General features: G+C 39.5%; 1 protein-coding gene across 2 annotated transcripts in view; it reads right to left on the bottom strand.

Annotated features, from left to right (window-relative positions):
* tbc1d4 (TBC1 domain family, member 4) overlaps positions 1-24,274 on the bottom strand; it is a 153,237-nt gene that overhangs the window by 36,639 nt on the left and 92,324 nt on the right. The window contains exons 12-14 of one of the 2 annotated variants that reach the window (XM_013132835.4): positions 17,415-17,644; positions 7,171-7,317; positions 2,119-2,267 (exon numbers count right to left, since the gene is read on the bottom strand). In XM_013132835.4, coding sequence (XP_012988289.2) covers positions 2,119-2,267; positions 7,171-7,317; positions 17,415-17,644 — 526 coding nt within the window. The remainder of the gene's footprint in view (positions 1-2,118; positions 2,268-7,170; positions 7,318-17,414; positions 17,645-24,274) is intronic. The other variant, XM_013132836.4, reaches the window with a different exon arrangement.

The raw sequence follows: 24,274 nt of genomic DNA, 5'->3' as shown, positions 1-24,274 counted from the left end.
AGGAAATCCTGCAAAATCGGCAGTGTATCAAATACTTGTTCTCCCCACTGTATATATTCAAAATAATATTAAATTATAATTACATTACATGATTGTTCAACCTGTCATATTGGGGAATCTACCCCTTTAAGAAAAGGCCATCCACATCACAATGTAGTTATTTTCTCTCTTCAGTTGCATGAAATGGGCTCCCTGCACAACAGCTTCCACATTCTCCTTAATACTGCTCCTACATTTCCGGTTGTGCTGCTCCGTTATTAAAATAATGGTGCTCTTTTATTCAAGGTTTACAAGAGTTGCCTAAAATGATCCAATGTTAATCGTATTTGCAGGATGATTTGCAAGGCACCAGCTAGCAAGTTGGAGAAAGGATTTAAGATACATCGACATACAAAACCCAATAATGAAGGTACTCATTTTCATGAAATGACATGTCCAGTGAAGCTGATTCGAGGGCAGCAAGGTAGTAATGATCACCACACCTGCGGAGTACCTGGTTTGGGGGGCCTGTTGCTGTCCCTGTCCTTGTTCATCTGGTCATACTTATGACCTAGTCTAAATTTAAATAGACTCTGGATTTAGCCCACATGCATTTATTAATTATTCCAATTAATATCTAACCCGGCACGGCCAGAAGAGGACTGGTCACCCCTCTGAGCCTGGGTCCTCTCTAGGTTTCTTCCTAAATATCGGCCTTCTTAGGGAGATTTTCTTAGCCACTGAAATTCAACACTACTGTTGTTTGCTCCTTGGGGTTTAAGCCCGGGTGTTTCTGTAAAAGCACTTTGTGACAACTGCTGTTGTTAAAAAGGGCTTTATAAATACATTTGATTGATTGATTCATGAGCCGTTCCAAGCCTTCTCCATACTTTTTTCTTCCCATCATTCTGGTACAGGTTGATCATAGTTTAATCTGTCCAAAGAATGCTGTTCCAGAACTGGGCTGTCTTTTTTAGATGTTGTGAAGGGGGTTTTCTTTACCATGTAAAGGTTCCTACAAGCACCCACCACTGTCGTCTTCCATGGACATCCAGGCCTTTTTTTTATTGCAGAGCTCACCAGTTTTTTTTCTTCTCAGAATGTACCAAACTTTTGATTTGGCCACCACTAATGATCCTGCTATCTCCCTGATGGATTTTTTTTTTGCAGCCTAAGAATGGCCTGTTTCACTTGCATTGAGAGCTCCTTTCACCGCATGTTGTAGGTCCACAGCAACAGCTTCCAAATATGAATGGCACAACTGGAATCAACTCCAGACCTTTTACCTGCTTAAATTATGAAAAAATATCGAAGGAATAGCCCAAACGTGTCCATGAAACAGCTTCTGGGTCAATTGTCCAATTACATTTGGTCCCTTAAAAAAGAGGGGGCTACATATTGATTGATTTCCTGCCTTTTGGGCCCCTTTCCGGGGCCTCCCCCGGGTAGGGCCACAGTGTCACCGGACCCCCCCCCGTCTCAGTTCCAAGGTGTTACGCCGCTATATTATTGGGATGTTTTCTTGGCACACTTTAGGCCCCTTAGTGCCAATTGGGGAATCGTTTAATTGCCACGGCCTACCTGAGCATTGTTTCTGACCATGTCCATCCCTTTATGACCACCATGTACCCATCCTCTGATGGCTACTTCCAGCAGGATAATGCACCATGTCACAAAGCTTGAATCATTTCAAATTGGTTTCTTGAACATGACAATGAGTTCACTGTACTGAAATGGCCCCCACAGTCACCAGATCTCAACCCAATAGAGCATCTTTGGGATGTGGTGGAACGGGAGCATCAACTGCAAGATGCTATCCTATCAATGTGGGCCAACATTTCTAAAGAATGCTTTCATCACCTTATTGAATCAATGCCACGTAGAATTAAGGCAGTTCTGAAGGCGAAAGGGGGTCAAACACAGTATTAGTATGGTGTTCCTAATAATCCTTTAGGTGAGTGTATTTAGGAAAACAGGCAAAATAATAAAACGTGTGTCATTGTCCTATTATTTCCGGACCTAACTGTATATGTCCACAAACAAGGCAATTTGGGTTACTAAGTCAAAAGAACAAAAAACGCATCATTGTCCCAATACTTTGGTAGCGTGTCATGCTCTAAATTAGTAACACACACATACCTTGGTGCTGCATAGATGTGGTCTTGTTGATTGGTGTGGCGACCCGCAGAAATATCTTCTGTCTCCAGGACACTTCACGGCGGGTGAGGGGGGCACTTACACTGTCACTGCTGCATCCAGATAGGGTCCTCTTCCTGCCATCCCCATTACTGAAGAACCAGGTTGGGTTGAAATAGGAAGAACTAAATTAGTATTCTAACCCTTACTAATTGGCATACACACGTAGGAAGGCAGACACACACTACACGTTATGTCCACACTGAAAAAAGGGAGAACCCTTATATAGCCTGCTTAACAAAAGAATAGTGTTTGGTTATAGCATCAATACAAAGCTAAAAAGGAGCACTTCACAAAACACAAACACTGACTGAAAACCAGTTCACACTAATACAGAATAATAAAGCAGAAATTAATACAGTTTCTCCATAATTAGTACATAAGAACACAGAAAACATCGAGACACAGAGGTAGCAGCCATTGTTACACAGATGCTCAGATAAGTTCCTGAAGAAAGAATTAGCAGAGTTTGAAGAGGAGGACAATAGTGTTATGAAGCTGACTGATCTATTCCAAGATTATTGCTCAGTCTGATATGATTGGTGGTATTGGAAAACCTGTAATACCCCAAAGGTATTACATAATCACGTATACTATAAACGTTTACAATCAAAAAGATACTTGAGGATAAAAAAAAAATATGAAAATCACACAATGCCTTTAATAAGTACTTAACATGTAGCTTAATTATACAGTTCAAAACACATAACCCTATGTGACTTGAAATCAGGTGACAACTGCTCCTCAGAATGACAATAACGTACAGTGAGGGAAAAAAGTATTTGATCCCCTGCTGATTTTGTACATTTGCCCAATGACAAAGAAATTATCAGTCTATTATTGTAATGGTAATATGCTAACTAAAGTTCAAAAAAAGTTGAGCTGTTTTGATTAGTTTAAATGATTTAAAGGGAAATGTTAAACATTTGTATACTTGCTAAATCCAGGAAAGAAACCGATCTGGTGTAGCCTAATTAATTTCCTTGCAAAAACTATTCAGTGTGACTCCCTTTGCATAACAAACGTTATTTATAAACATCAATTATAGTGTAAAAATCACAATTAATGCATAAGCATTAAAAAACATGTCATTTTATGGAGTTGAGAAAACATTAATAGTATGTTGCCAAGTACTATAATGATCAGTCTAACGGTATTTATTATTCTGAGAGACAGAATAACAAAAAAAAAATCCAGAAAACAAGTCAACAATTTTATACATTGATTTGCATTTTAATGAGTGATATAAGTATTTGATCCCTCTGCAAAACATGACTTAGTACTTGGTGGCAAAACCCCTGTTGTCAATAACAGAGGTCAGAAGTTTCTTGTAGTTGGCCACCAGGTTTGCACACATCTCAGGAGGGATTTTGTCCCACTCCTCTTTGCAGATCTTCTCCAAGTCATTAAGGTTTCGAGGCTGACGTTTGGCAATTTGAACCTTCAGCTCCCTCCACAGATTTTCTATGTGATTAAGTTCTGGAGACTGGCTAGGCCACTCCAGGACCTTAATTTGCTTCTTCTTGAGCCACTCCTTTGTTGACTTGGCTGTGTGTTTTGAGTCATTGTCATGCTGAAATACCATATCCACGACCCGTTTTCAATGCCCTGGCTGAGGGAAGGAGATTCTCACCCAAGATTTGTTTTCTTCGTGAATATAGTCCCAGCTGCCTTCATATCTTTGACAAGATCCTCCCATGTAGTTCTGGGCTGATTCCTCACCATTCTCATGATCATTGCAACTCCACAATGTGAGATCTTGCATGGAGCCCCAGACTGTGGGAGATAGACAGTTCTTTTGTGTTTCTTCCATTTGCGAATAATCACACCAACTGTTGTCAACTTCTCACGAAGCTGCTTGGCGATAAGTCTTGTAGCCCATTCCAGCCTTGTGTAGGTCTAGAATCTGGCTCTTTAGAATTTGGAATCTGATTGATTGCTTCTGTGGAAGGGTGTCTTTTAAACACCTGCGTGAAGTTGGCCCCCCACCCAAAGCAAAACTTTGAAAAATAGGCTTGTTTATGGTCCGTTTGTACTGGTTTGTCTTGTTAAAATTTTGGTTTGTGCTGCTATAATTTTTTAAACATTAAAGAATATTTCACTGGTCATTCTGAGGTCACTCAGCTTCCCGACATACTTCAAATTCACCCTAAATAGTCTTGTTTGTTTGTGCCAGCTGCCCAACCTGCTCCAAATTGACTGAAAATGGGCTCAGTCGTTTGTGCTGTTACAGTTTCTGGTATAACCAAACTTTCTACTGGATAGCGCATTGGCTTTACTCTCCACTTTTGCTCTGTCATTACTTATATATTATTGTATTATTATTGTGCTGGGGGATATGAGGAATGCACTACTAACTTTTTTTCAGTCTCCTCCAGTTTAAAATTTTAGGAGGAGATGAGGTCCTGGTCCACACCTGCGGATTACCTGGTTTGAGGGGCCCGTTGCTGTCCCTGTCCTTGTCCACCTGGTCATACTTCTGACCTAGTCTAAAATCAAATAGACTCTGGATTTAACCCAGAGAAATGTATTTATTATTCAAATATACTCTTAATATCTCACCTGGCACAGCCAGAAGAGGACTGGTCACCCCTCTGAGCTTGGGTCCTCTCTAGGTTTCTTCCTAAAATTCAACCTTCTTAGGGAATTTTTCCTAGCCACTGAAATTCAACACTACTGTTGTTTGCTCCTTGGGGTTTTAGGCCGGGTGTCTCTGTAAAGCACTTTGTGACAACTGCTGTTGTAAAAAGGGCTTTATAAATACATTTGATTGATTACTTCAACTGATTTCATAAGAATGTTGCAAAAACTACATTTTAACTGGCACAAACGGAACACAAATGACTGAGCATATTTGCAATGAATTTGTAGCATGTTGAAGGGCTGAGTGACCTCAGAATGATCTATAAAATATTCTTTAGGGATAATATCAAAAAAATTACTGGAGCACAAACAATCCCCACACAATGCAAAACTAGGGCACAATAGGCATAATCGTGTGTGCCATTACACATTTTGTTCAGCTTTCATCTTTTAGATATTATAGAATATTTTATAGGTCAAATTCACTCTAAATAGGCTGAATAGTTTGTGCTCGGTTTGGGTCGGTAACATTTTAGTTTTTGGGACTGTCTTTATAATGGATAATGACAGAGCTATAGCAAAGCAAAAGATAGTGAAAAGAGTAAATCCATAAACTATCCAGTAGGAATGTAGGCTATTTACCAAAAACTATAGCAGCAAATACGATTGAGCCTATTTTGAGGCAGTTTGGAGCAGGTTCACTCGCTGTCTAATATATCCCACCCACTGACAGGTGTTATTCACTTCACCTGTCAGTGGTCATAATGTTATAGCTGATCAGTGTACTAACTTACTACTTGGAATTGTCATAAGAATTGAGCAATTGCTAGCGAGACTGAACATTACACAGCCAAAGCCATTTAATTTCATGGCACAACAATCTTTATTATTTCTTTCATTCGTGAGGCAGTGTGATGGGATGGGCATGCATGGCTTCCAATGGCACCGGTTCACTAGTGTTTATTGATGATGTGACAGAAGACAGAAGTAGCTGGATGAATTCTTAAGTGTATGGGGATATATTGCTTGCTCACATTCAGCCAAACTCAGCCAAGTTGATTGGACAACACTTCACTTTACAGATGGACAATGACCCAAAACATACTGCGAAAGCAACCCAGGATTTTTTTAAGGCAAAGAAGTGGAATATTCTGCAATGGCCGAGTCAATCACCTGATCTCAACCCAATCGAGCATGCATTTCACTTGCTGAAGGCAAAACTTGAGGCAGAAAGACCCATGAACAAACAACAACTGAAGACAGCTGCAGTAAAGGCCTGGCAAAGCATCACAATGGAGGAAACCCAGCGTTTGGTCCATGCGTTTCAGACTTCAAGCAGTCATTGCCTTCAAAGGATTCTCGACAAGGTATTAAAAATGAACATTTTATTTATGATTGTGTTAATTTGTCCAATTACATTTGAACCCCTGAAATGTGTATGAAAATGGTTGAAATTCCTAAACATTTCATACACTATTTTTGTTCAACTCCTTGAGTTAAAGCTGAAAGTCAGCACTTCAATTGCATCTCGGTTGTTTCATTTTAAACCCGCTGTGGTGGCGTACAGAGCCAAAAATATGAAAATTGTGTGTCCAAATATTTCCGGACCCAACTGTATATTTTACAGGTTGTGCAGGGCAAAAGGCTGATGTGTGGGGACCCCACCATGTTGCATGACCCGGTGGGAACTACCTAGCTATGTTGAGATATCATGTCAAATCAGCACAGGCACTATAAGGCAGTGGTTCTCAAACCTCACTTGGAAACCCCCATGGCGCCATGTATTTAATGTACTCCAAAGCTAGCACACCTGAACCAAGTTGTCAACTAATTATCAAGGCCCTTATCTACTTACTTCAGGTGAGGTAGTTCAGGCCTAAAACCCAACTGAAGGGCATCTGGGGGTCACGGGTAGAGGTTTATGAACCAACACTCTAAGGGAGTGAAAGTACAGCCTACATAGAAAGCCCTTTTAAAATGTGTAAACCCTAAACAAATAAAATAGATCATCAAAACTGGTTATATATCCACAGTTATTGTTAATGATATTAGCATCTCAAAATAAGAGTTAACAGGGTAAGGGGCTTCAATCCAAAGACAACGACTTGCATTACCAGTGAACAACAGTACACCCATATCTGCCAACAGACTTATTAACACCAACATGCAACACACAAAAAAGTATATCCACCCTCTCCCATTTTAGAAAAGACGAAGTGTCCAGCGATGGAAAAATACTTTGCCAATACAAAGAGAGGGCAACAGGTGAAAGTAGATAGATGGGGACGAACAACCAGCCACATGTTAAAAGGTGTGGATGGAAACAACAAATTACTGCAAATTTATCTTTCCTCCCTGGTCGATATTCAGGTGTGGTAAAAGCAGGGGGTGGCAGCTTGCACCACCTCTCACCTCCAGAGGGTCCCATTTTCTGCCAAGGACCCCAGGGAACCAAGGGAGCCCTGGTAAAAGCTTTTCAGGAAAGTGGGAGTGGAGGAGGGGAGACTGAAGGTGGATTCACTCTCTGAGACGCTGCGTGTTCTTGAGTAGGGGACTGGACTGGGGTGAGTAAAAAAAAAAAATATTTGAATAGGCCCACACACAAACACGCAAAAATGTTTAAAAAAATAAACACACATTAAGGAAATAGGGTCTGAAGAGAGGAGTAAAAGAAAACTTCTGAAGTTACTGTGGAATGAAAAGTGAATGTGTTGAAACCACTTAGGTGACATTATGTCATGCTGACTACATTTAGCGTCTTCTATTTCGTGTTTGATTGTGAGTGGTTGTAAAAGAATGTTCCTCAGAAAGAATTACTTAAATTGTTTTAAAGGTGACTAAATCAATTGTATTAAACCAAACCAGAAAATGTAAATAGATGATAAGTGCACAAATTACTTCTCTTTTAGTCATACAATTCATTTGGTTGAAGCAGCATGGTTGGATTTTCAATTACTAATTATAATGTGTTAAACACAAAAAAAGGTATCAATATTTCAATAAGTATAGCCGTCAATACATCATTGCTACTAATACCCCCCAAATTCCATATGTACTTGAACAGTGAACTGGTTTTGTGCCTGTACTCCAGCACTTTGGATTTGAAAAGAAACAGTTAATAACAGGTCGAAGTGCAGGTGGTGAGATTTAATTTGAAGGTACGAACATCCATAAACCGTGAATTAATTTCAGCCCTTTTTAAACATTGTCCCCTGTTTAGTGGACCAAAAATAATTGGACATATTAGCCACCTTAAATAAACTTGTCATATTAAAGGGGCACTGTGTATGACAAATAATAACTTTTACCCTCCTCGTCTTCTCTTACAGAACGAGACTGGAACAGCATTAGTTAGTCTAGGGTGGTTTAGGGTAGGAAGGAAAATACTGTGTCTAAACAAGTATGAGGAGAAACAAGTGTAAATGGAGAATATCCTCAGGCATTTGGGTACATTTGTAGAAAAATAAACATTCAAACATTTACTAAAAACAAACTGCAGATGTCTTCTGGAACTATCTGCTTGTATTTACGCTTGTAGTACAGAGAAAATCGTACATATTATGAATTGAATTTATTGATAGGATAGCCCCTTGAGATGTAGCATCTAATTTGAGGGGGTCCTATAAACACATACACAAAATAAAACACAGACAAAAGCCTCATTACAAACATAAACAGCAAATACACAGATAAACAGCTCGCTAACTATGGGCTGAAATATGTGCCACCAGAAACTGAATTTGAATCATTTATATTTGAATTTGTATTGCTAAATTTGAATAATTGCATTGAAAAACTGAATTTGAATCACATAATTTGAAATTGTATTGTTTAATTTGAATAATTGCATTGAAAAACTGAATCTGAATTGTATAATTTGAAATTGAATTTATTCGTTTGGATCCGAAGTCCAATAAAATGTGATCCTCACTGAAAATTAAAATCTCTATATATCTTCACATTCACTTCTCACAATTCAGATTCAGTTCTCAAATTCAATTTCAAGTTACTGAGACAGACATCCGGGTAGTTGGAGGATGAAGGAAGAGCAATCGAGCGCAGATCGATAGATAGCGTTCATTGGCGCACAGGACTCCTCTTGGGCCAATCAGCACCTACATTTTGGAGCATAGTACATGAAACAAGGAAGAAGCTCTTGCCTTGCCAGTGGCCGGCCTTGACCCAGAACGCCTAGTCTGGCGTGACCACCATGGATTCGGCTGGGACAAATACGGTAATTACAATTTCACATATCTTTTGTTTAAATGTTGTTAATGATATAGCTGTTTTTATAGAAACAGGGGAAATTAAATCTCTCTCTCTCGACGTTGCAAACACAGTAACTATTATCCCACGTTTTTATGGTAGCCTACTCTGGTAACATCTTTGCCTGGTGTTTATTATTTCTAAGCGTTTGCCTCTTCCTCTGGTGAAAATGTTGTTGCAAACGTAGCTAGTGCTAGCCGCCGCCAAGTAGACTGGTCATGTCTTCAGCATGATTATTTCCGATAACTACTCCTTGTGATTGTCACTGACACCGTCAGGGTACTGCTTACTGAGAGGGAGGGAGGGAGGGAGAGTAGTAAGCGTGTCTGTGTCGCTGTGTTTGGCAGGTGTTAGGATAATGTAAGGCCATAAACTTCCGGGCAATTACACCATAGCACTAGCCCTACTCATTTGAATTGAATGCATAGCTAATTCCGGTTGACTTGAACACAAAAATAGCACATTTACTCTTCGAAAGAAAGCTGGCTGTTCTCTGTATTTGCAGGGAAAATAAAAAGGGATGGTTTTTAAAACTAGCAATCCAGTAGTGCTTTCATTATTTTGTTGAGAGCATTATCTAGCTAGCGCTACAGTAAATATGGGCTAGTAGCTATAAAACCGTGCTTGCCACTATATAATAACATCATACTTTGTCAACTTAGTGTAAAAACAGTCATGTTTACATTAAATGTAATAGTGCATATGGTATTGTGGTCTATAAATATAGTGCCTGTTGTATTAATGTTGTTTTATATTGATATAGCTAGCCATTTACTTGAATAACTTTTTGCAATACATTTTCTTTGGAATATGGAAAACATCCCACTTTGTAATTTTTTATTTGGTTATTCAGTTTCCATGTAGATTTCATTATCATTGTAAGTACTTATGTACCTCTGTGCTGGTACAGGTAAACCAAATATTTAACATGATTGTTTGCTTTCTATCTCTGAAAAGGTGAACATCCAGAGGCGGGTGACACAGTAGACTATCCAGGTCACCTGTCCCCCAGCACGTTTCTCCAGTGGCTCACAGGACAGGGCCACATTCCTGTCTTACCAGAAGAAAACTTCAGTCTTTGTGCAGTTCAATCACACCTGTGACATCCTGTATGGTTCACATACAGTTTGCCACCCAACAGTCGCTGCATGTAGTAATACAATCCTCCTGCCTGTTAAGCACATGCAAACTTCTGAGTTCAAACAAGTGATGACAGAGGCCTTCCATCTAGGGCAGGCATTTCATCAGGTTTTAGTGAAATGTTGCAGTTTCAAATATGCATATAGAGGTGCTGGTCATAAAATTTGATTATCATCAAAAAGTTCATTTATTTCAGTAATTCCATTCAAAAAGTGAAACTTGCATAATGTATGCATTCATTCCACACATACTATATTTCAAGTGTTTATTTCTTTTAATTTTGATGATTATAACTGACAACTAATGAAAATCCCAAATTCAGTATCTCTGAAAATTAGAATATTACTTAAGACCAATACAAAAAAGGATTTTTAGAAATGTTGGCCAACTGAAAAGTATGAACATGAAAAGTATGAGCATGTACAGCACTCAATACTTAGTTGGGGCTCCTTTTGCCTGAATTACTGCAGCAATGTGGCGTGGCATGGCGTCGATCAGTCTGTGGCACTGCTCAGGTGTTATGAGAGCTCTGATAGTTGCTCTGATAGTGGCTTTCAGCTCTTCTGCATTGTTGGGTCTGGCATATCGCATCTTTCTCTTCACAATACCCCATAGATTTTCTATAGGGTTAAGGTCAGGCGAGTTTGCTGGCCAATTAAGAACAGGGATACCATGGTCCTTAAACCAGGTACTGGTAGCTTTGGCACTGTGTGCAGGTGCCAAGTCCTGTTGGAAAATGAAATCTGCATCTCCATAAAGTTGGTCAGCAGCAGGAAGCACGAGGTGCTCTAAAACTTCCTGGTAGATGGCTGCGTTGACCTTGGACCTCAGAAAACACAGTGGACCAATACCAGCAGATGACATGGCACCCCAAACCATCACTGACTGTGGAAACTTTACACTGGACTTCAAGCAACGTGGATTCTGTGCCTCTCCTCTCTTCCTCCAGACTCTGGGACCTTGATTTCCAAAGGAAATGCAAAATGTACTTTCATCAGAGAACATAAATTTGGACCACTCAGCAGCAGTCCAGTCCTTTTTGTCTTCAGCCCAGGCGAGATGCTTCTGACGCTGTGTCTTGTTAAAGAGTGGCTTGACACAAGGAATGCGACAGCTGAAACCCATGTCTTGCATACATCTGTGCGTGGTGGTTCTTGAAGCACTGACTCCAGCTGCAGTCCACTCTTTGTGAGTCTCCCCCAAATTTTTGAATGGGTTTTGTTTCACAATCCTCTCCAGGGTGCGGTTATCCCTATTGCTTGTACACTTTTTTCTACCACATCTTTTCCTTCCCTTGGCCTCTCTATTAATGTGCTTGGACACAGAGCTCTGTGAACAGCCAGCCTCTTTAGCAATGACCTTTTGTGTCTTGCCCTCTTTGTGCAAGGTGTCAATGGTTGTCTTTTGGACAGCTGTCAAGTCAGCAGTCTTCCCCATGATAGTCTAGTTCTGTAGGCTACACAGCAAGACCATCTAAAGGCCTTTGCAGGTATTTTGAGTTAATTAGCTGATTAGTGTGGCACCAGGTGTCTTCAATATTGAACCTTTTTACAATATTCAAATTTTCTGAGATACTGAATTTGGGGTTTTCATAAGTTGTCAGTTATAATCATCAAAATTAAAAGAAATAAACACTTGAAATAGATCAGTCTGTGTGGAATGAATGTAAACATACAAGTTTCACTTTTTGAATGGAATGACTGAAATAAATCAACTTTTTGATTATATTCTAATTTTATGACCAGCACCTGTACATTCAGAATCAAATAGTAATAGATAAGATATTTGTGCAGTCTTTTATTTCATTTTTTGTCAAATCCAGTTCGTATATGTTAACCCAATTCACTGTTCATGGGTGTATTAAATGACCCAGTGTGCATGGCTAATTGATTTGATATTTTAGAAAGTATAAATCTTTGTTAGCCACATTGAATGCTACACTTCAAAAAGCATTTCCATATGTGCATCGCACCATTACAATGTTTGTCAGAGAAGATGTCCTTCACTATGTTCTTTCCCGCTTCCCTGTGGTTGTGTCAGCAAGACAGAAGTCCGATTTAAAAAAATTGCTGTGAAAGGAAGGTGGACTATAAGGTGCCTGGATACATGGGGTCCTAGACTGGACTTAAGCAATCATGAATTATTAAAAGCCTTTAGTCCTCTGATTGGCACAGGCATGACTGTCAATGATGGTGAAGTAGGTACAATGCATGTGCAAGTGTGGTCAAATAAATGTATTTTCCAAAACTATTTGAATGAGAAAGGGGATCAATTGCAACGGGTAGATATTCAATGTCCTCTGTCTTCAATGGACATTCCATTTCTGGCATGGTAACACCTGTGTTGGCAGAGTTATGAGAGAGCCCTGAGCTCTCCCAATCAAAATCCTCAATTTGGATTCCCTAAAACCAACAGAAGATAGTATTAATGAATTGTTAACATATCATCTAGTAATGCAACCCATTTCATCAGCTGGAGCTATTCTTTTCAGATTTCAGATTCACTGAGAATCACTGACATACTATGTATTAGATGACATTATTTCATACATTAATAGTAGGGTATTAATATCTATTGTGGAACTAATAATATTCCAAATAGGAGATGTGAGCTACAGAGAGGTAGCTGGTAACATAATCTAGAAGTGGTGAAGGTTGAAAGTAGTAGGTTTTCATTGCCAAGAAATGTAATTGCTTTATCATAAACAGATTAAATCATCACTGATTGCTATGGATTTCATGTCAAGTTAATATCAAATGTGATGGATGAGGAACCACCAAAATTACGGAATAGTAGCAAACCAATTATATTTGTTATGTGACTACAAGCCAACTAGTTATGAATGTAACAATATTGCCAGATATTTTTCCTATACCATGTTAACAGTAAAAACTAATTTGTAACTGGTTGGATCATGCCCATAATCACTATAACGTTAAGTTTCACCTTGCTAAACATTGTGCAGATCACAGCATAAGTTGGTCAAAAATTAATCTCCAAAAGAACAGCTGGGTTGTTTTAAGTCACATGTGGGACTGGCAAGTTAGCTAGCACGATGCCTTCTATTTTTTAGATCTTACTAAGTTTACCGGTACTTATCTGAGCTAACGACATGATCACTGTCACTAGTTATAAAGAAATCATTGACTTTCACTTGGTGCTATTCACTGACAGTAAAATAAAAAATAAAAAAGGGGTTGTTATTGTACACACAGCTGTTTGTAGACTAGCTCCAGCGCTCCTAGCTGCGTTGCTAAAATAATAGCAGAAACAATGCTAACGTGCTAGTCATAAATATAGAACAATGGTGCTAGCTAGTCGTCTAATGTAATTGTAAACATGATTTGTGTATGCTCGCGGACTAAACGAAACGTTTCTACAAAACAGCTATAACATTAACGACAGTTAAACAAAAGATTGTTAGATCGTAGATATGTGAAATTGTAATTACCGTATTTGTCCCAGCCGAATCCATGGTGGTCAGGCCAGACTGGGCGTTCTGGGTCAAGGCCGGCCACTGGCAAGGCAAGAGCTTCTTCCTTGTTTCATGTACTATGCTCCAAAATGTAGGTGCTGATTGGCCCAAGAGGAGTCCTGTGCGCCAATGAACGCTATCTATCGATCTGCGCTCGATTGCTCTTCCTTCATCCTCCAACTACCCAGATGTCTGTCTCAGTAACTTGAAATTGAATTTGAGAACTGAATCTGAATTGTGAGAAGTGAATGTGAAGATATATAGAGAGTTTAATTTTCAGTGAGGATCACATTTTATTGGACTTTGGATCCAAACGAATAAATTCAATTTCAAATTATACAATTCAGATTCAGTTTTTCAATGCAATTATTCAAATTAAACAATACAATTTCAAATTATGTGATTCAAATTCAGTTTTTCAATGCAATTATTCAAGTTTAGCAATTCAAATTCAAATATAAATGATTCAAATTCAGTTTCTGGTGGCACATATTTCAGCCCATAGCTAACCCCCTCCCACCCATACCCAAGTCCTCAACTACTGTACAAGAAAAAAAATATACAATGACCCAGATAATAAATCTGTAATATATTATATTAGCATTTCAAGCATTTTGTCATCAGATTTTTGGTCAGTTATTGTAGCACAAATAAACTGAAGATTATAAGTACACATAATAAAAATATATAAACTGGTTGTTTTATGATGAGAACAAAGATATCTTGAAGCAGCGCAAGGAGGTAATAGATCTAAAAAAATTAATTTTATTCCAGTCGGATGGAGTTTGTATTGGAATGACATGCGCCCAACTTGGAAAAATCTTGGTACAAAGAAAAAGGGATGTTGCATATGGCTAAATGAATATGAAGAGCTACATGAAACCAAAAGCTAATTCAAGTCGGAGGGACAATTAAGATAACACATTTGAAGATGAACTCAAACCAGTGAAATTGCCTTCTAGATTTAGGCTGTAATCAATTAAGTGATTCATACATGAAACAAAGACAAGTTCTATATGGACACCTCAAAACAAATCTGCATTGAGAATTATAAACAACATTAAGGGGCCTAAGATTATTGCCAGAGGTGTTCTGATAAACAATGTCAGCATAATCAATAACAGGAAGTATCAACTGAGGAACTATTCTTTTGAAATATAACAGTTAACAGTTAACTGAGCGATAATGTAAACTCAGACAACCATATATTATTTTTATAATAACATCAATGTGAAGCTTAAAGGAAAGATCCGGGTCAAGCCAAAGTCCAAGATATTTAAATGAATTAACTTTCTCACGGGGTGACCCATCATCAAAATTAATTTGCAAAGCAGAGGGATATAAATGACTATGTCTTGTACCAAACATCATGCTGCTGGACTTACCAAGGATGAGATAGTGATCAACCTTATCAAAAGCCTTGGAAGAAATCTACATAAATTACACCTATAGATAGTTTTTTATCAAAGGATGAGAATAAATCATCAACAGCAAGTTTAACAAATTTGGTTTCCAAAAACGTCGCCCGTTCGGGAAAGGCCCGGGGAAAGGCCCGGCCACCAGGCGCTCGCTTACGAGTAAATATCTACCTTTAAATCTAATTGTTTTTATGGGAGCATTTTTATCAATTAAATTGGTAACTTCAGAATAAAAGATGTTCCATGCATCTTCAACAAACTGAATTAACTGAAATCTCTCCCAATTTATAGCAATAAGGTCTTGAATAAAACAATTAACATTGATATTCTTGCATTGTCTCAGTTTAATATATTTGGGGGAAGAACTTGAAATTAAAATTTTCCAGACACAAAATATAACAGTGAGATCACTTAATCAGACCTAACACCAGATTTTATTATCCTCTCTGGGTTAGTGACAAGTATCCAATCCAACAAAGATGAAGACCAATAATCTACCCTTGTGGGTTCATTAATTAACTGAGTGATATTTACATTACCAAGTAAATTTCTGTTATTGGAAGAAGAGCGATCAAGCGCATTACTGTTGAAGTCACACAAGATGATCATTTCATTATGCCTCAGGAGAATGAGTAAAAATAAATTTTGTTGAGTCAGTCAGAGCAGAGAAAGGCCTATTAATGTTGCCAATAATTAAATGTCATTAAAAATTAAGTGGCTCTAACTTAGGAATGGCACACTCAGAGAAAAAATGTGCAGCAACATACACTCACCTAAAGGATTATTAGGAACACCTTACTAATACTGTGTTTGACCCCCCTTCGCCTTAATTCTAAGTGGCATTGATTCAACAAGGTGCTGAAAGCATTCTTTAGAAATGTTGGCCCATATTGATAGGATAGCATCTTGCAGTTGATGGAGATTTGTGGGATGCACATCCAGGGCACGAAGCTCCTGTTCCACCATATCCCAAAGACGTTCCACCACATATCCCAAAGATGTACCCATCCTCTGATGGCTAATTCCGGCAGGATAATGCACCATGTCACAAAGCTTGAATCATTTCAAATTGGTTTCTTGAACATGACAATGAGTTCACTGTACTGAAATGGCCCCCACAGTCACCAGATCTCAACCCAATAGAGCATCTTTGGGATGTGGTGGAACGGGAGCTTCGTGCCCTGGATGTGCATCCCACAAATCTCCATCAACTGCAAGATGCTATCCTATCAATACGGGCCAACATTTCTAAAGAATGCTTTCATCACCTTGTTGAATCAATGCCACGTAGAATTAAGGCAGTTCTGAAGGCGAAAGGGGGTCAAACACAGTATTAGTATGGTGTTCCTAATAATCCTTTATGTGAGTGTATGTGCACCCTTTCATGGCAACGGTATTCCCTGATGGCACTGGCCTCTTTCTGCCACAAAGCAAAAATGGTTCAGGTATGGTTTGAGGAACACAATGACTTCAAGGTGTTGACTTGGCCTACAAATTCTCCAGATCTCAATCCAATTGAGCATCTGTGGGATGTGCTGAACAAACAAGTTGGATCCACGGAGGCCCCACCTCGCAACCTACAGGACTTTAAGGATCTGCTGCTAACATCTTGGTGCCAGATACCACAGCACACCTTCTGAGGTCCAGTGAAGACCATGCCTCAAAGGGTCAGGGCTGTTTTAGCGGCAAAAGGGGGACCTACACAATATTAGGCAGGTGGTCATAATGTTATGGCTGATCAGTGTATGTAGCCACGTTTCAGAAATAGTGATAATATTGGGTTTGTAGTGAGTAACCCAGGCTCTAAGGAGATGGATTTTAGAAACAAGGCTCCTAATATTAAAACAGGACAGAATTACCTTTCAACTTTTAACTGAATCAATTGGAGAGGGGGGAGCCGCAAGACAAACAGACAGATGCAGACAAACACCATACAGATGCACACACACAAAAAACGAAAAACTGAGCTAGGTACCACTTCGTAATAAACCCAATGCCTCTCATGAATATCTTATTTACATCACAAATAAAACTTGTTTCCACATCACAGGACACTGTATACACAACCGTTGACCAGGGCAAAATCCCCAGGCTAGAATGAGAAAGTAGGAACTGACCACAATGTCATGAATCATGCTTCTACATTAAAGCAGACATGCATCAGCATACATATACACTTACGTATAATTATAATTTTTTGAGAGAGACTGCATGTGATACAATTGTGATGTGTGATTTTTCTTACGCTATTTTCAGATGAACTAAGTTGATCTGGATAAGAGCAACATCATAAATACAACAGGAAGAGAGGTGTTGGGTTGTGTTTGGTCACATTGTTTGTGTGTGTTTGTGTCTACCTGCTTTGCAGTAGTTCGGGGTTGACAGACTGCTGCCTGCGAAGCGGGACCTTGCTCTGGGTACCGCCCTGCTGGCCACCCTGAGTTGAAGTGTCGGTGAATGAGATGCGCTTTTTCACAGGTGGATGGCTGAACGTGTGGGCACGCCTCCGAAATTGAGGGGCATCTGTGTCGTCTTCAGGGAAACCAGGGGGTGTGCCTGGTGGGGAGTCGCCTGGAGAGTCATCCGCCTAGTGGAAAAAGGGATGATGATGATTTAGTCAATAATGAAAATGCACATCCAACTCCATGAACATACTCTCTGACTTCACAATCTTGGCTACAGTAGCCTGCTCACAGATAGATTTGTTTATTAGCATTCTCCTATGATTTTTGGCATGCAGGAGTTGGCTGCAAAGCAAAAATCAGGGCCCAGGCTACTGTTGCATGGGTAGGACTCCAGACATGATAACACACTAAGTTGCCAACAAGTCAGAAGAATTGACATTCTAGGACAGAAATCAAACACAGCTACAATCCAGAACTTGCTGCTACGATATAAATCCTGAATAAAATCTAATCAGATGCCAAAAAGCAATTAGTAACTTTCACACACAACCAAAAATGTGTACTCACCTACTTCTACTGTGTTCAGTGTAACTCATCAGTACAGTGACTCCACACACTACAACAGACTTAGTTCTACTCCCTGCAGGCTCTGTGCTTCCCTGTGCGACTCCACTCATCTATTGTATTCTAATCAGCTACGTCCTGTGACTCATTGCGTCAGACTATAGAAAGAGAGGACCAACAAAGTTCCAAACAGTGCTTTCAACCCCTACCCTTACACCATTAACATTTTAGCCATCTAGTGAATGCTCTTATCCAGAGTGACTACATTATAGATTTCATACATTGTTTATTTGTTATAGGAGGGAGAAGAGATGATTGAGTCAATTAGAAACTTGGGATGATTATGTGGCCATAAAGATGGAAAGACTGGAAATGTAGACAAATCAGTAGGGTTAACAAGCCCTTCTCTTTACAATAAGTGCAATGGGATCTCAAGTTACCACAGAGAGTCAGGACAACTTGTTTAGCGTCCCATTTAAAAGGATTCAAGCTATGTAGGATGATACCTTTCACAGACTCTTTTTTGCATGTCTGAAATGTTGCCATTATATTTGAATGGTAACTACATATAGCTTGTACAGGGTGTAAGAAGTTTTACAAGAAAAACAGTCAGGGCTTTCAGCTTTCACCTCTTGGTATAAGTCTTACAGGAGGTACGTTTGTTTGGTCTGTGAAGAGCATAGGCCCCTCGTGTTCCAGACCTGTAGGGCCTGTTTACAAGGCTGTGCAGAGGAAGTGTTGAGGCATTGCTCAGCAGACACAGAACTGGAAACATCCTGTCTCTGTTTCCTGTACTGGCTCCTATATCCTGATTCCTGAGCTATTACTTAGTGAATAGTAGAGCCCTTACTCAGCTCAAACGCAGAGCTAGGGGCCAAGAGATTACAGGGTAGAAGAGCACGGAGACATACCGTATGCATACTGGACATACATGAACATAAACACACTAAATCGTGCATGCTTGTACATGTACACTGAGGCATCCACACAGGGAAAATTATAATACTGTTAATAATTTGGATAGAATTGGATGATGGTACAAGTTACTGAAAGAAATATCTCTGTTCGTCACCATACACAATTACTATACTACTCCTAAAAATGAAGGGGAACACTTAAATCACACATCAGGTCTTAATGTGCTAAATATATTACATATCAAAATCTTAACTGTACATTGTTTAATTCGATGAGAACAAAATTACATAACAATTGAAACCAAAATCACCAACCGAATGATGGCTGGATTCAAACTCACACCGAAAATTAAAGTAAACAATTTAAATCACAGGATGTTCCAACTTCTGTGACTCAGTAGTGTGTTTGGCCCCCACGTGACTGTATGCACTCCCGACCACGTCTAGGCATGCTCCTGATGAAACAGCTTATGGTGTCCTGGGGGATCTCCTCCCAGACCTGGATCAGGACATCAGTGAGCTCCTGGATAGTCTATGGATGCACTGATGACGTCCCAGAGGTTTTCAAATAGACTCAGGTCTCAGGGACGTGAGGGCCAATTGATGGCATCAATGCCTTTGTCATCCAGGAACTGCTTACACACTGGGCACATGAGGCCGGGCATTGTCCTGCACCAGGAGGAACCCAGGGCCCACTGCACCAGCGTAAGGTCCAACGATGGCTCTGAGGATTTCATCTTAGTACCTAACAACAGTCAGGGTGCTGTTGGCTAGCACATGGTCCGTGCAACCCTCAAAGGATATGCCACCGCAGACCATCACTGACCCACGCCAAATCGGCCATGCTTGATGATGTTGCAGTCAGCATCATGTTTCACATTTGTCACATGCTCATTGTGAATCTGCTATCATCTGTGAAGAGAACAGGGCGCCAACGGCGAACTTGCCAATTCTGGTATTCTCTGCCGAATGCCTATTCAACTGCACAGTGCTGGGCTGTGAGCACAGGTCCCATTAGAGGACATCGGGCCCTAATGCCACCCTCATGGTGTCTGTTTCTGACAGTTTGGTCAGAAACATGCACACCTGCAGCCTGCTGTAGGTCATGTTGTAGGGCTCTGACAGTACTCCTCCTGTTCCTCCTCACACAAAGGATGAGATACTGGTCCTGCTGCTGGGTAGATGCCCTTCTACAGCCCTGTCCAGCTCCCCTTGTGTAACGGCCCGTCTCCTGGTATATCCTCCATGCTCTTGAGACTGTACTGGGAGACACTGCAAACCTTCTTGCAACGGCATGTATGGATGTGCCATCCTGGGGGAGCTGGACTGCCGGTACCGCCTCATGCTAACAGTAGTGACAAGGACACTACTAATGAAGAAAACTAGAGAAAAATCAGTCAGGAAGGATAAGGAGGGAGCACCTGCAAAACCATTCCCTTTTTGGGGGTTGTCTTGCTGTTGCCTCTCCAGTGGAACTATTGTCACTTTTTTATTTGCACAAAAACTGGTGACATTGATTCACAATCACTTATGCTTCCTAACTGGACAAACTGATATCCCTGAAGGTAAAATAACTTGGTGTTATACTGTGACAATTAAGTGTTACCCTTTTTTTTAGCAGAGTATTTTAAGGACTGTTTTCTACTGGAATAGAAAGGTCTTGCAGAGTACCCCTTAAACTACACACACACACATGCATGTGCACACGCGCAGACAGTATGCTATGGGAAAAGCCAATTTGACACCCTAATTAAACTTGAAGATTTGCTTTTCCCAAGTGCTTGAGTAATATTACAGTATTTCAATAATATTTTTTTACATGGCCAGTCAAAGCCTGGCACTATGGGATGGGAGGTACTTTTGATATATAACCTTAAATTAATTGGTTAAAACCACATTCTAAACACATACTCTAGTGTTGAAAAGTTTGGGGTCCCTTAAAAATTTTCTGGCTATTGAAAGAAAAGCTTGATCAAATACTGCGCTGACATTGTTAATGTTAGTAATAGCTACACAGCAGATTATTATTGTGTAATAGTAATGTAAATTACAATTGTAGCTGGAAATGGCAGATTTTCAATGGAATATCGACATAGGCGTACATAGGCCCATTACCAGGAACGATCACTCCTGTGTTCCATTGGCATGTTGTGCTTGCTAATCCAAGTTAATAAGGCTAATTCATCATTAGAAAACCCCTTTGGCTACTATGTTTGCACCGCTGAAAACTGTTTTGCTGATTAAAGAAGCAATGAAAGTGGCCTTCTTTAGGCTAGTTCGGTCTCATCAGCATCAGCGTTTGTGAGTTCAATTACAGGTTAAAAATGTCCAGAAACTCGTCAGTCTATTCTGTTGAAGTGTATGAATGTATGCTTGTTATGTTTAGATAACAACAGACCATCTGTTTATCCATACACAGGAAGTCACGTTCAGTCAAAGCGCGACAGCAATCAGCCAATGGGCTTACAGTACTGTGATATGTATTGCAGTTGCAATGTCTATGAAGTAGGTATGACTGGAAGTTTCTTTGAGATAAGATGAGATCAAATTTGTAAGGCAGAGTAGTAACGAATAATCATGAACAATAGACTACCAAATGCTGCAATAAATAATTGAGTTACTCTGTTGCTGCAGTGGATAATCTCATAGTCTATTGAAGATCTACCGTACTGTTTCGTCAGAATTTCAGAGCTAACTGCTAAAAGGCTAACCTGAAGGAGTTCTTGGTTTTGGATACAGATGAAGAGTGAGTTGTAAAGTTATGCAATATAACCAACCGTCATCAAGCTTCCAAAAGCATTTGGTAGTCGAACAAGCCCTAGTTAATTCCCCTGTCTAGGGGATGATTTTTTATCATGTGGAACCTTTCTGTGGCTGCAGAAAGTCTACTCTAGTTGAGTAGGGTGTAGAAGCTTCATTGTTATTTGTACGAAGAAGACCAAGTTACTCCCTGACTAGCCCACGAAAAAAAGGTACATGTGTCTTTTTGTCATGAGCAAAGCGTTTTTCTTTTCAATCAAAAATAATAGTTCTAAAAGCAAAAAAAATAATAATTTGCAATCAAATATTTAGTAATAGTGCAAAAAATATTTTGAAAACCAAAATGCATTTTAAAACAAAACTCGCTATCAACCACATTATTTTGGCTAGACTGCCCATTCGCTTGCAGTTCTGACAGTACTGGGACGGATTGGAACATAATACCTCGTCTCAAAATATCAATTTGTCGCACACTAATTAACATCATGCCATGTTTAAATATAGCTAAACCATTAAGCATTGGGTCAAACTGAATAACATTTCTTATGAAGTTTACTTCCAACACACTTTTGTCAGCGTAATATGGTTTGGGACATACTAATCTTCGCCTATTAATCTGGCATATATACAGTAGTATGCAAGTATGTGATCTGGGATTCAACCTGTGTGATGATGGCATCTTTGGTAAGCAGCCCTGGGCATTCTTCCATCCAGCTTCTACATAGCTAGTTAGCTCCTAAGTGTCGGTTTAAAACATTCTACTATATTAAAAACATACCGTAGAATGATAAATCATGCAATTATTATTCTCAAGCTAATCAAAAACATTTAGCTACGAACACCTGTTCAAGTTTCTTTCAGGGCAACTCATAAACAGGCCATGTCCTATTTGTTTCTTAGTTGATATATACTCATTTAATCACTGACACTTGCACTCAGTATTGGCATTTATATATATATATATATATATATATATATATATATATATATATATATATATATATATATATATACACACACACAATCTTTTAGTCTTATTGTCTTCTATGGAATGTATGTAATATATCCAATCCAATCCACTTTATTTATATAGCACGATTTTAACAAAACCAAGGTTTCCAAAGTGCTGCACAAAAGATAAAACAAAATAAATAGATAACACAATAAAAGCACAGAAGTACCCAATATAAAAAAGAAATGCAAAAAATATATATATATTAAATTAAATAAGTAAACATCAATTAAAATAAGCAAATATGCACATAACATCAACACTCTACCTGGTGTTAAAAGCCAAAGAAAAGAGGTGGGTTTTAAGAAGAGTTAGACAGAGAGGAGGCCTGTCTAATGTGCAGAGGCAGTCAGTTCCAATTTTGGAGCTGCAATGGCAAACGCTCGATCCTTTAGATTTAGACACCATCAGGAGCAGCTGGTCAGCTGACCTGAGAGATCGGCTAGGGGTGTAGGGGTGCAGAGAGGTAAGATGGGGCAAGGCCATTCAAGGCTTTAAAAACAAATAAAATAATTTTAAAATGAATCCTGAAATGGACAGGCTAGTGGAGTGGAGTGAAGCTAAAATAGGTGAAATGTGCTCTTACTTTCTTGTGCCAGTTAAAAAACATGCAGCAGCATTTTGAACCAGTTGAATACATTACAGTAATCCAGCAGAGTAGTCACAAAGGCATGGATTACTGTCTCAAAATGTTGTCTCTGAAGGATTGGTTTGATTTTTGCCAGCTGCCTTAAAAATTTGTCAAATTTGAGGTCACAGTCCACTTTTACCCCAACATGTTTTACAATTGGCTTGCGATACTGTGCCAGAGAACCTAGATCAACTAGGGGAGTGGTCACAGAAGTACCACCAAAGACCATGACTTTTCTTCATTAAAATTTAGAAAATTCAAAGATATCCAAGCTTTAATGTCATGTAAACACTCTAGCAGTGGGTTAACAGAGCAGGACTCTGACTTTTTGAGGGGGACGTAGATCTGGCTGTCATCAGCATAACAGTGAAAGGAAATGCCATGTTTCCTAAGAATGGAACCAAGTGGGAGTAGATAAATAGAAAATAAAAGAGGGCCAAGCACAGAGCCCTGTGGGACCCCAAATGAGAGAGGAGCAGTGGAGGACACAGAGTCATCAAGGCCGACACAGAAAGTCCGATGTGACAGGTAAGATCTGAACCGTTCCAGTGCTGTGAAACTGACGCCCACCCACTGCTCCAAACGAGCAATGAGGATATCATGGTAATATAGTAGAACGTAATGAACCGACACAATCGTAGGAGCTTAACTACAAGCTATGTAGTTCATAGGAAGGTGTCCCAAGACTTCCTTTTGGTTGGAAAGAAAGGCTGATCAGTATTGGTTGTAGCCAAACTGATACTAAAAAAATGGCTGACCAATGGAGAAGCATCATCCACACTTCCCACTAAAGCCCACCCACAGCTGTAGGGGCAAAAATGCAAAGAACTAGTGTTTCAATAAAAAAAAGAAGTTTCAAATGCAAAAAAAGCACCTCAGGCAAAGGGGGTCAAATGAAAAAAAATTAAATACATTTTTGGTTCTCAAA

This window comes from Esox lucius, chromosome 16 (genome assembly GCF_011004845.1).
Source record: "Esox lucius isolate fEsoLuc1 chromosome 16, fEsoLuc1.pri, whole genome shotgun sequence".
NCBI classification, from domain to species: domain Eukaryota; kingdom Metazoa; phylum Chordata; class Actinopteri; order Esociformes; family Esocidae; genus Esox; species Esox lucius.
The sequence above is the reverse complement of the archived record's forward strand: the minus strand, read 5'-3'. Positions and strand labels throughout refer to the sequence as shown.